The sequence below is a fragment of the Terrapene carolina genome, unplaced genomic scaffold (genome assembly GCF_002925995.2).
Source record: "Terrapene carolina triunguis isolate 2854851 unplaced genomic scaffold, T_m_triunguis-2.0 Scaffold62, whole genome shotgun sequence".
NCBI classification, from domain to species: Eukaryota; Metazoa; Chordata; order Testudines; family Emydidae; genus Terrapene; species Terrapene triunguis.
The window spans coordinates 11,591,301-11,604,112 of record NW_020664413.1 but is presented as its reverse complement, the minus strand read 5'-3'; the positions used below and the strand labels follow the sequence as shown (position 1 = coordinate 11,604,112).

General features: G+C 45.3%; 1 protein-coding gene across 2 annotated transcripts in view; it reads left to right on the top strand.

Annotated features, from left to right (window-relative positions):
• Positions 1-4,127: 4,127 nt before the first annotated feature.
• The window catches only part of OSBPL11 (oxysterol binding protein like 11), a 68,856-nt gene continuing 60,171 nt past the window's right edge, over positions 4,128-12,812 (top strand). Inside the window, exon 1 of one of the 2 annotated variants that reach the window (XM_026647409.1) lies at positions 4,128-4,186. In XM_026647409.1, the coding sequence (XP_026503194.1) occupies positions 4,146-4,186 (41 nt within the window). In that variant the 5' untranslated portion in view covers positions 4,128-4,145. Of the gene's footprint in view, positions 4,187-9,876; positions 10,394-12,812 lie in introns of those variants that run through there. The other variant, XM_026647408.2, reaches the window with a different exon arrangement.

Sequence of the window (12,812 nt, the reverse complement as noted above, 5' to 3'; positions counted from 1 at the left end):
AAGACTGCATATCATTGAGCCAAAAAGATGGTTGAGATCAGACTTCAGCAAATGAAAAACCAGTGGTGGGAAAAGAAAGTATAGAGCTACAACTGGCAGCAGACCATAAAGATACCAAAAACGTTTTTGCTGGCCTCTGTGCTGTGTATGGCCCCAAGTGCAATTGGATAACCCCTGTGTGGTCACTGGTTGAAAATTGACTCAAGTAACAAAAAATAAATACTTGAGTGATGGATGGAACATTTCAGTTCCTTTCTCAATCTCCCTTCCAACATTTCTGAGGAAGCAATTAATGCTCTTCCGCAACTTCCATTAAAAGAAGCACTTGCACTAGCCCCCACCTTACATGAGACTATCACAGCAATCAAGCAAATGTCAAAAAGGAAAGCACATGAACCAGATGGCATTCCAGCAAAGATCTATAGGCAGGGTGGCTACCACACTGCAAGACATCTCATGTGGCTCTTCCGTATTATCTGGCAGCAAGAGATGGTGCCATCATTGTGCTCCTCTATAAACGTAAGAGTGGTAGCGTGAACTGTGATAATAATTGTGGTATTTTCCTGGGAAAATTGCTGGGAAGATTCTTGCACGGGTCATATGGAATAGATTTAACACTATCTTGTGGAAACCATCCTCCTTGAGTCTCAGTATGGATTTTGGTCTGGATAGGGCACTATAGACATGATCTGCACATCCTGTCAGTTTCAGAAAAAGTGCTAGGAGCAAAACCATGGTCTTTATACAGGGTTTGTTGACTTAGCTAAAGCTTTTGACTCTATAAATCATGAGGGAATCTGGCAACTTTTTGTTCATCTTTGGATGTCCTCCTACGTTAATTTCTGTCATTCGGTCCTTCCAGGATGGGATGATGGCCAGAGTGGTGGAAAATGGCAAGCTATCACACTCCTTTCCGGTCACTAATGACACCAAATAAGGTTGTGTGCTGGCTCCCACAGTCTTCTCCATCCTTTTTTCCAGCTATGCTTATGGATGCATTTCATGACTTTGACAGAGAAGTATTTATCCAGTTGTACACGGCTGGGAAGTTTTATAATCTGCAATGCTTCCATGTTCACATGAAAGCAGGGCCGCCCAGAGGATTCAGGGGGCCTGGGGTCTTCGGCGGCGGGGGGCCCCCGCCGCCGAAGACCCGGCACTTCGGCAGCGGGTCCTGGTGCGGAAGGACCCCCCGCCGCGGGTCTTCGGGGCACTTCGGCGGTGGGTCCCGGAGCTGAAGGACCCCCCGCCGCTGAATTGCCGCCGAAGACCCGGAGCAGAAGAAGCCCAGGCCCCGTGAGAGTTTTCCGGGGCCCCCGGAGCGAGTGAAGGACCCTGCTTCAGGGGCCCCAAAAAACACTGGTGGGGGTCCCTGCGGGGCCCGGGGCAAATTGCCCCACTTGCCCCCCCCTCCCCCCGGGCGGCCCTGCATGAAAGTGACAGATTTACTCATTAAGAAGCCTTTATTTGCTGATGACTGTGCACTGGTAGCTCACTCGATGACAATCAGTTTTTAACTGATCACTTTGCTCGTGCAGTCAGCCATTTTGATTTCATAAATAGCTTAAAGAAAACTGAAGTACTATACCAGCCTGTGCTGGGGGATGTGCATGTCTACCCAATTATTAAGATCAACAATGCTCCTCTAAAGTCAGTGGAATGGTTTTCCTAGCTAGGGAGTATGTTGTCACAGAAGACCACAATTGATGATGGAATAGAACAGGGGTAGGCAACCTATGGCACGCGCAGGGCCGGCTCCAGGCACCAGCTTAACAAGCAGGTGCTTGGGGCGGCCAAGGGAGAGGGGCGGCATGTGCGGCAATTCGGGGGCGGCAGGTCCCTGTCCCTCTAGGAGCGAAGGACCTGCCGCCGAACTGCCGCCGCCGATCGCGACTTTTTTTTTTTTCCCCCCAGTGCCGCCGCCGGTCGCGGATGGGGACGCGGCTTTTTTTTTTTTGTTGCCTTGCTTGGGGCGGCAGAAATGCTGGAGCCGGCCCTGGGCACGTGTGCCAAAGGCGGCACGCGAGCTGATTTTCAGTGGCAGTCTCACTGCCCGGGTCCTGGCCACCGGTCCGGGGAGCTCTGCATTTTAATTTAATTTTTAATGAAGCTTCTTAAATATTTTAAAAACTATATTTACTTTACATACAACAATAGTTTAGTTGTATATTATAGACTTCTAGAAAGAGACCTTCTAAAAATGTTAAAATGTATGACTGGCACGCGAAACCTTAAATTAGAGTGAATAAATGAAGACTCGGCACACCACTTCTGAAAGGTTGCCGACCCCTGGGATAGAATGATAGGGGCATCAAACCTATGGAATGATAGCGGCATCAAAATAAGCATTACACTAAATGTCTATTGGGCAGTCGAGCTTACAATGCTTCTATATAGTTGTGAGATATGGACAACATATTGCCACCACATTAGGAAACTTGACCAGTTCCATATGTGCTGTCTTCAGTCTGTTTGCTTCTTGAGTCAAATGGTGGGACAGGATTCCCAATATCTAAATTCTTATTCGTTGTCGGATGTCTGCCATTCAAAGCATGTTCATAAAAGCTCAGCTGCATTGGCCTGGACATCTCATTGGTATAGCCAACTCAAGAATACCCAAGGCCATATTTTATGGACAGTTAAAGCAACCCATTCTCATCGAGGCCAGTAAAAAGATGATAAAAAGATAATCTGAAGTCAAACTTGAAAGCATCTCAGGTTGACCCCAGCAACTGGGAAGCAATAGCCCATGACAAAGCTAGGCAGCGGCAGATTTGTCATGTTGCCATTAGCCGCTTTGAAGGAAAGCACATTAAAACCTTATGTGAAAAACATGAACAACCTACGATGATCATGGATGGTCTTGTTTGTCCCACCTGCACCATGTTTGTAGTTCTCACTTTGGTCTGACCTTGCATACACATATTCACCTATAGTGTTGCAATAGCAGCTATGAAGTAGCTGTTCCATAGACTAGAGGAAGGATTTATTTTGCCCCCAGTCTCTGTATAACACCCTTGGGCACAGGCGCAGCACATTTGCTTAGACTGTGCTTTTTTGGTGAGGAGAGCTACTTAAGTTGCCAAGCATGAAATCCTACAGAAGGACTGGCTTCAGTGCTAAGACTTCCCAACACATTGAATAAGTCCCATTTATATTTTCATGCAAGGCTCACGTGCTGATGCTGTGGTGCATGTGCACAGAGCGTGGCAATGAATAATGCTAAGCAGAACTGGAAATAGTGCAGAACGTGAGTTTGAAGGAGGTGAAAGGGGAATGGGGAAAAGAGGGAAGTTTCATACACAGAGTGAAGTGCTGCCAAATTCTGCCACGGCACTCAGTTACATAATCAATTGAGCGACTCTATATTTACACCAGTGTAAATGGGAGCAGCATTTGGCCCTATGTCTATATGACTAAGGTTGGGTTTAAGAAAGAAAAGTGAGGAAATGATGAGAAAATGGGCAGCTACTAAGCATCACAAATAACTTACAAAAGCTGTTGGCCTATTAAAGCTACATGGGGAATTAGCAGTATCCAATAATACCAAGCCCCTTAGCCTGTATAAAGGTCAGAAACCTAGAAATTCCACCGGGCCATTTCAGCAATTTAAAATACTATAGGTCAAATTCTGCTCTGTGTTACACTGACTCTGCTATTTTTGTAATGGGGGCAGGGAATACCAGTTGGTATGCAGGTTATTTTAGGAGGCAAGGCTGTTCTTTTAATTGTATTTTCCCTTCAGATTTTGTGCTATTGCTCTGAATAATACCCCTTGCACCCAGTTTCTACTTTATTATAACTATCAGCTAGAGAGTCACAAGAAGCAAGAAATGTGTTTCCCAAACTATTAATAGACCAAATGTCAGTTGCTCTGAGTAAGTGATTAACCTTAATAGTCAGTCATTGGTCAATCATTGCAAAGATTACAAACACAGGCATTGAGCACTACTAACAATGATATCTTGTCATCCATTTTCTCATCAATGAGTAACTATCTAATTCACTAGTACTCATGGGAAAAAAATTCAGTGTGGGGAAGGTGGGGTAGCTTCTTCTCTTCTCTTCACCAGGACCATGTGCACCGAGGTACAGGTCTCTACCTAATTTTCTTCTGTGTGGACCAGCTACTGGAGGGGAACACAATGCAATTAGCCAGGGTGTTTAAATATGGTCTCAGCCAAAGGTAATTTGTTTTTAAAGTTGGAGAGAAATTTGTTCAGCTGTTGTGGGTGGATGGGGAAAATATCTTGCCTGTTGTTTTTTTAAATAAGACTTTTTGGGTCACAAATAACTAAAACTCAGCTGATTTTTAAAACTTCAAACTTTGAATGTGGCTAGTCCCCAATGAGGACTGTAGGAAAAGCTGATTCAGAGAGGTGTGGAGCACCCACAACTCCTACTCATTTCAGATGAAGTTAGTGGTAGCTGTGGGTGATCAGGATCAGGCCTGGGTAATTTTTGTAATGACCAGGAATGATTGCAAATTTGGTTTCATGTGCGTGACCACAGAAAATGACTGTTATTTTAGTTATGTTGTTTCCTGCACTGCAATGGGATTGTACATCTCTTTAATGCCACATTATGGAACTCCATGGTACTGAAAGTAATGACATAAGTAAACACCTTAACTAGTTTTTTTTTAATTGACTATGTATGAAGCAAATCTATACTTATTTATATTCTTGTTACCCAGGGCCTGATTCTGAGAGGTCCTGGATACCCACAGGAGGAAGTAACTGCCTTGCTCTTGTGTTGTAACAGGCTGCAGGCAGAATTAGCATCCCACTGCAGGTGTAGCAGCAGTTACAAAGGGCCTAGTGGAAAGAGGTGAAAAGTTACTGTGTTCCTTTCAGTAACAGTTGCCCACAACAGAAGGAAATGAATCAGGGACATGACATTTCTGATTTAGTTCTTGTCATGTTGTGGAAAATTTGCCAGGGATGTGTGTGTATTAAAATACAAGGTTTTTCCTTAGAATGCCACGCCACAGAGAGGGCTATTTTTGGCAGAGAATTTCCTCTGAAGAAATTCTATGGCCCCCAGCCCAACCTGGCATGGGTTCACAAAGCCAAAAAAGCAGTAGAGCCAGCCTGGTTCTGCTGTAGTGAGGGGTGAGGCTGCAGAAAGACAAAACAAGGGAATTTTGTCTCTCTGCTGCCACAATATGTTCAGTCTGTGTTCCGCTCTAGGGGAGGAATCAGACCCCCAGTTACTAGGGTGAGCCCTCACATTGGGTCCTTTCAGGCTTTTGGTGAGGGAAAAGAATTTGACCCCAAAGTAAAGTTCTAGAACTTCACTTTTAATACTGGATGCTAGTGAAGGTCCAGCTTCACTCTATTTCCTCATTAGGCAAGGATGTTATGAATGTTACTGACATTCTCACGGCCCAAGATTGCCTTCATGTGGTATAAAGCCAACTGCGAGTGGTAAGTGTCTCTTTCAGTTCTAAAGGGATAGAATTGTGTACTTAGTTGTTTTTTTTATTTGGGATAAATGCTCCCACAATATCCTTAGTCCTGTGTAGCCTATGCAGCCATGTGTTTCAAGTATTTTAAACATTTATAACATGTACATAGAGTGCCACAGGAGTTCTGAGTTCGACCTATTTTTAGGGGTGGGTATGGTTGCTGCCTTTTTACAGGAAGATGTCTGTTCCCAGGGATTACTTGCCCTGTGGAGAAAAACTGAGTCTCTTAATGGTCTGGTATTGCTTTTTCATTCTGATGCCACTTAATAAGCTCTTTGTTTTTGTAAGGAGAACTGTCCCTGTTATTTCACTATATCAACCTTGGCTTCGAGGTGTAGTACTTAATTTGAAATCCAACTTTCTTTAACATTCATCATTCACTAGAGGGCACCAACTGATCAACAAAAACAATAGCTTCTCCCCAGGCAAAAGGTTTCCCCCTAGAAGAGAATACAGGTCATAGCCAGGGCTAGAAGAGTGTTCTATAAAAGGTTGCAATCTGGTGAGGCCCATTACCTAAACTGATGTGGAAAGAGTGACATTGACAGATACCACGGGAAGATATCTAGTTAAAGAAATGCCATTCTTTGAACTCAAGAGATCTGAAACAATATTGAGCTCTTCATCCAAGTAAGAACAGCACTTAATTTTAGCATTTTTGTTGGCAGGGTTAAAGGATTGCATATTCCTGTCTAATTTTCCTATCTAAGTAGAGTCTCCTAAACCATACAAGAAAAGATTAATTTTCTTAAACAAACAGCAGCAAGAAACCTGAAAGGGAAATAATGTAAAAAAACAACCAACCAGAATGTTGTTGCCAGGCTGAAGAATGTAACAACTGATAGCCCTTGTTTAATCTGTCCTCACAATACAATTTGGATCTTTTTTTTTTTTATTTGAGGGTAAAATAATTTAAACACTTGCTACCCACATGTTGACCTTTATTTTAACCTGTAGCTCTGAAAGAATTCCAGACACTTATCTCCTGGAAATATTGGGTAGCATCACATTTTTGCTATTGTTTGTTACAGTAGTGCCTAAAGACACTGTATTATTAGAGTCAGGGCCCCAGTTGTGTTAGCCAGGGCCGGCTCCAGGCACCAGTTTACCAAGCAGGTACTTGGGGCGGCCACTTCGGAGAGGGGCGGCACGTCCAGCTGTTCGGCGGCACGTCCAGCTGTTTGGCGGCAATTCAGCGGACGGTCCCTCACTCCTGCTGGGAGCAAAGGACCTCCCGCCGAATTGCCACCCCAGATCGCCCCAGATACACTTTTTTTTGTTTTTGTTTGGCTGCTTGGGGCGGCCAAAACCCTGGAGCCGGCCCTGGTGTTAGCTACTGTATAGACATGGAACCCAGGCCCAAGGGTTTACAGTCTCTTCCTGTATTATATTACTTAAGGTGTTCGTTCTAACAGTATTACCGGGGCATACAACAGGATGGGGGGAAAAAAGAAAAAGACCAGTTAAAAAAGGCTTGAAAAAACAAGTAGCTAAAAATGTTATTAAAAAGATTTGGAAAGGATAAAAGAAAAGAGCAATTTTTCATGTGTTTAAAAAACTGTTCAGGTGCTTCTTTTGCACTCATCAAATTAAAATAGTGTAACACATTTGTAGACATTTAGGATTATCACTGTGGTACATCGCATGGCCATTTGGGACTTCACAGTGATGAACGCAACACCTCCTACTGTAAAAAAAAAAAGACCCTCACCAACAGAACTAAAGGAGAATCTCTATTAACTGTGTCATATTTTGCCAACAGCTATGTAGTTTTTCTATTCATTGGAGGAGTTGTACACATACATACTAGCTAGTCCATCACTATTATTTGTACTGCTGTAGTGCCTAGAGGTCCAAACCTAGCGTGCTAGAACCATACACACACAAAAATATGGTCACTGCCCCCAAAGAATTTATGCTCTAAGTATAAGAAGAGAAGCAACAGTTAGATACAACAAACATGAGGGGAGAACACTTATTCTCCTCATTAGACAGAGGCTACCCTTGAATGTGTAGGGTCAGAGGAGTTCAAATCTCAGTGCTCACACAGTGTAACAAATCTGTGGCCACTTAGGGCTTCATGATTGTTGCTATCCTGTATACCATGGCCATTCCTAACTTTATAGCAGCAACAGGGACAGAAACCCTTGCTACATAAGCACAAGCCCCTACTAATTGAACTAAGGGAGACTGTCCTTTAACCCTTAGCATTACAGGGCCTGTAACAGAGTGGAGCTGTTTGGATTCTATTCAGGGGTCAGAAGTGGATTATACCTACATAATAATAGCTAGCTTAGTTATAAAACCTCAAATTTTACTTAATCCTTGGGAATCCAAATGCCTCTGAGCTATTTGAATTAATTTGAATCAGAACTGTATTTGAAAAATGCCATACTATGTAGAGTAAAAAAACCTACACTTACAAAATATGCCAGTTTGCATGCAGTGCTCCAGATACATGGACCTTCACATCTCAGTTCATTCAGAGGTGGTGAACCAGATTAAGAACCTTTCTGTCACTGCTGAACAAACAAACCTTTTCTGTGGGAAGCCATGTGTTTATTTGATTAGAAGGTGTGGGGTTTTCCCCCCAGTTATACTATTTGAGTAAACAGCATCCTTATTTGTGCTATGACAGCCTTGGAACACAAATATGAACAGAACACCTGCTATCATGTCTGAGGTTTGGCTGTTACAATGCCCTCTCAAATAATGCTCCCCACCCCACAATTGTTTTCCATCACATGCGGCTTATTCAGAATATGGCAGCATTTTAGTATGACAATAATTTTTATTAATATTTAATATTTGTTATGGTGATTCCTTGAAGACCAGGTCTGGTTTGTGGCCATATTGGACTATGTGCTGTACAAACACAGAGGAAGACGCATTCCCTGCCCTAAAAAAAGACAGATCTCCCAACCAAAGTGATCTGGATGCTAATAGTCACAAGTCTTACTAATTACATTGTTGTTTGCTTTGTTGTTCTATTAAAGCCAAATACACTAAATCTCCTTGCCCTGCCTTCCCTCCCCTATTCAGCCCTTATCTTTCTTCCACACACCAGTTCCAATTTTCCTTACTGGACCCTCCCAACATTCAACCCCTCCCTCCATAGATATTCATGAAACTGATAAATATGTGACTGGGCTCTTGTAGAAGTGGGGCAGGAGCGATTTAAATGAGGAAAGTGTTGAGGACCAGAACAGAAAGGGCATCCCATGATGATGATGATCAAGAGGGCAGCGTGCAGGTCAGGCAGTCAGACTATCAAATTCATCAGTCAAATAGATCCCCAGTTTACCAGATGGGTATCACCCCAGATCTGTGGTATAGCCCTATTTGTAACTTTTAAAACAAATGTTTGTAGCCCTCTCCTAGTGGTGTTGTGATGATAAATACTAGAGAGTCTGAGGCGCTCTGATACCACGACAAGGGGAGTTGGAGAAGTACCATGGATAGGATTGCCACCCTTAGCAGACTGATGTGCAGGTTAAACTTGTTTGTGTTGACATGGATGGAACCGCCGTCATGACCTGGGGCAGGGCCAGCTCTGGCTTTTTTGCCGCCCTAGGCAAAAAAGCCACCCGCCACTCCCCCCGCCCCGGTGTGGCAGGGGAGGGCGCCGATCCCGGCCGCGGGCCCGCAATCCTCGACCGGCTGGAGTGCCAGGGGGAGGGCGGCGAGCCCGGCCGGGGCTCTCCGCTCTCCCCGGCGGCCAGAGCGCCGGGAGGAGGGTGGTGAGCCCGGCCGGGGCTCTCTGCTCTCCCCTCGGCAGCCAGAGAGCCGGGAGGAGGGCAGAGAGCCCGGCCGGGGCCCCGCTCTCCCTGACCGGCCGGAGCACCCCGCTGCGCCGCGCCGCCCCAAGCACATGCTTGGTGGGCTGGTGCCTGGAGCCGGCCCTGACCTGGGGACAATTTTGCATGTTTCCAGAGGGCCTGGCTTCCAGACTCCCACAGGCAGGTTTCCACACTGCGGTGGCAGCCTGAATGCAGGAGTGTCTCAGGGCCTGACTGAAACACACCCTGCCCGTCAAACTGCTCCCCACAGAGGTGACTCCTGTCCCCGAATGGGATCGTCCCCCTTCGCCCCAGGGAGCTGCTGTGACAGAGGGAGGCGCCCCCTGCTCCTGGGGAGGGCGGGACTGGGGGCAGCAGTGACGGAGGGAGGCGCCCCGCCTGGGGAGGGGTCAGCAGGTCTCTGCATCTCCCCTCCCCTGAGCCGAGCACGTCCCTGCCCGTGACAAAGATGGCAGCCGAGCCTTCCCTCCCCGCCAGGCGGCTGACCCGGAAGGGGAGGCGGCGCTGGCACTCTCCGTGCGCAGGGAGGACGGCGGCGGCGGCGGGCCCGGCCCAGCCCAGCCGAGCGGGGCGGGCTCTGTGTCTCTGTTCGCCGCACGCGGAGGCCGGACCCCAGTGGCTGGGGCGGGACCTGGAGCCCACAGGAGGCGGGCGCTGCCGAGCCCCACTGCCGGAGCAGCGGCCTCAGGCGCAGCCGGGGAGCGGAGCCTGTGCCACGGGGACCCGAGCGCCGGGCGGCAGGGAGCGAGGAGGCCGAGAGAGGGGAGCGGCAGGAGCAGCCCCGTGCCATCTCCCTGGTGTGCACCAGCCGGTTCCTCTGCCCCGGGGCCTGCGCCGCCCCCTTGCCCAGTGTCTCCCACCCCCAGGGCCGCTGGCTTCCCGCGGAGACCCGCTGCTCCCTGCGGGGCGCTGTGGGAGCGGCGTCTGGGGCGTCGGGCCCTTCGGATCCCTGCTGGGTCAGGTGGCGTAAAAACGGTGCCATGCAAAGTGGGGAGTCGGCCTCGGCCGCAGCCATGAGGGTGTCCGAGAGCGAAGCGAAGCTGGAAATCCCGCTCCCGGCCCAGAACAGCGGCAGGAGCCCCGGCAGCCGAGGCGGCGGCAGCACCAAGGGCTGGCAATACAGGTAGGGCCCGCTCTGATGGCCTGGGGACCATCCCCTAAGGAAAGGGGATCCCTTGTGTGAGCTATTTACGGGTATCCTGCTTTCCCGGGTGCATCTCCCTTGGGGTAAAAGCCTGCCTCCAGACTCCGACTGCCCTGTGATGTAATACTGTGACCCCAGAGGGGACAAAACGTGGGGGGAACCAGCCTTCCTTTGGGGGGAGGATAGTCCCCAGGACCTCATAGGCCTTTCCTGTCTCAAAGGTCGGAGACACAGAGCTGAACAGGAGAGAAAGGGAGGCTGGAGAGAGGAGACAGAATGGGAAGTCAAAAGCAAAGATTCTCAAGTAAATCTGTGTAATATACTTATTCATTTATGTAGCATCTCATTTTAGGACAGTATGTTTACTTTTACTCCATGTTGTTGTAACTTATTAGTATAATAGAATCAAGAAGCTGAAGTTATAGAGACTACTATGAGAGAGATGGAAATTAATCCCAAATCATTTCAGCTTCTTTAATTATTTGAATTGTTTCAGATCTTACCCTGACATTTACACAGACAAGGTAACTCTGTGGTTAGTGAACCTGTCTAATCAGTTCCTTGTTTCTACTAAGTGAATTAATTTTCTTGGATGAGAAGTCACCTTTGTGAAATCGGTTGTCTTGCACAGAGAAAACACTTAGCTTATTTGTGCTGTTGTGAAATTCTATACATCTGTTTCATGGCCACAAAATGTCATTTGTGACATTTGTCTGTTGCAATTGGAAACCAAGGATACTGCTTGCTTGTAAAGCTTCTTTTGATTTACTCTATAAAATGGTTGTCAACAGTACTGTAATATCTATGAAGAGTGAGATAAAATCACACCTAGTCATTCCATTTGCATGGAATAACATGGCCATGGATTTAATTATATTGTGTCTGTATTTTATTTAGGCTTGTATTAATATTGATGCTTAGTTCAAAGCTTGTTAGAAATATTAACCTATATTAACTATATTAGCTATAGTATTCTAGATTAGTTTTTTTTAAATCAACTATTCCGTGTTTATGATGTTCACTCTTTTACATTTCTGTCAGCTTGGACAATGAAAATAGTTTCCAGTCAGTTACGTTTTCAAGTTCTTGTGCATTAGCACAAAGCTGCAATTTGAGTTGCAAATGCTATAAGGGCATGTTTGTTGGTTTAAAAAAAAAAAAAATCAAAACATGGCAACATTTTTATTTGTCTAAACTTTTGAAAAAGGTTGTTTTCTCCTCACCTCCTCCCAAAACTTAAACTGTAGGTCAAATTTGACCAGGCAGTGTCTTTCAGAGTTTTACTAAAACCTTTATAATTTATATTGAAACAGCATACTTTTCACTGACTGACGATAGGTGGAAACTCCTCCTCCTTCCCCCTACAAAATGCAGAGACTTTTCTCTCTCAAACGTTGAGACCTTTGATGTCATTAATATTCAGTTGAACAGCATGTTACCAATGTGCCTGACAAATTAAACTGTAAAAGGTAAATTCAGTGGTTGTGGAGGCGGAATTTTTGTTTTTGTTTTTATTCTATAGACAATATCAAGTTGAAATCTGGTCAATTAAAAACAAAACAACTAAATAAAAATAGATTTGGGTGCTACATTTGCTGTGGAATCCCCCTGCTTTTTTTGTTTTTGTTTTGCATTCATATTCCCCTTTCTGCCATTTAATATCCTCCCTTCTCCCCTCCTTCCCCCCCATGTAGATTATGATAGGGACCATCTTTGTTACACATGTGTACAGTAAGTCCTTGATCCTTGACTGGTGTTCCTTCACACTATTGTAATAAAAATTCTAAATAACAATAATGCTGTTTGTAAGACTTTCACAAACTGAGAAAGTGACCATTTAAATGGACATTACATTTAAAGTATTAAAAGCATTATATTTAAATATTAGTCAAAATAGGTTAGATCTTGTATCCATCTTTTTTATACAGAACAGTATTTGATGTAATGGGTTATATATTGTAAACTAACTGTACTGACCTTGACATGGGGATTGCTTCTATCGTTGAACAGATGTGCAGGCATTAAGGACGTGGAATAACTTGTGGCTGAAAGGTAAAGAAATATAAATTCTGCATTTTAAAATGCACACTGACTGTGCAGTCTTTAGAGGAATATTGCAGGAAGTGAATTCTAAAGGCAGTGGATGCAGAAAACAAAAGCCTTGCTCCCAGATGACTTGGAGTAACATTTTGAGGAGATGAAATGCAAGAATGTTGAACTTTTTAAAGCTATGAGTAGGAAGAAAACCGTGTAAGGCAGTGAAAGACCATGAAATACATTAAAAACCAACTTTAATCAGATCTAAAATTAACAGCTAAGGCATATATTTTGAAATTGAGGTGATTTGCCCCTTGGGTTTGACTTTGATAAGAATCCTTTCTAGTGAAGTTTGGATGAG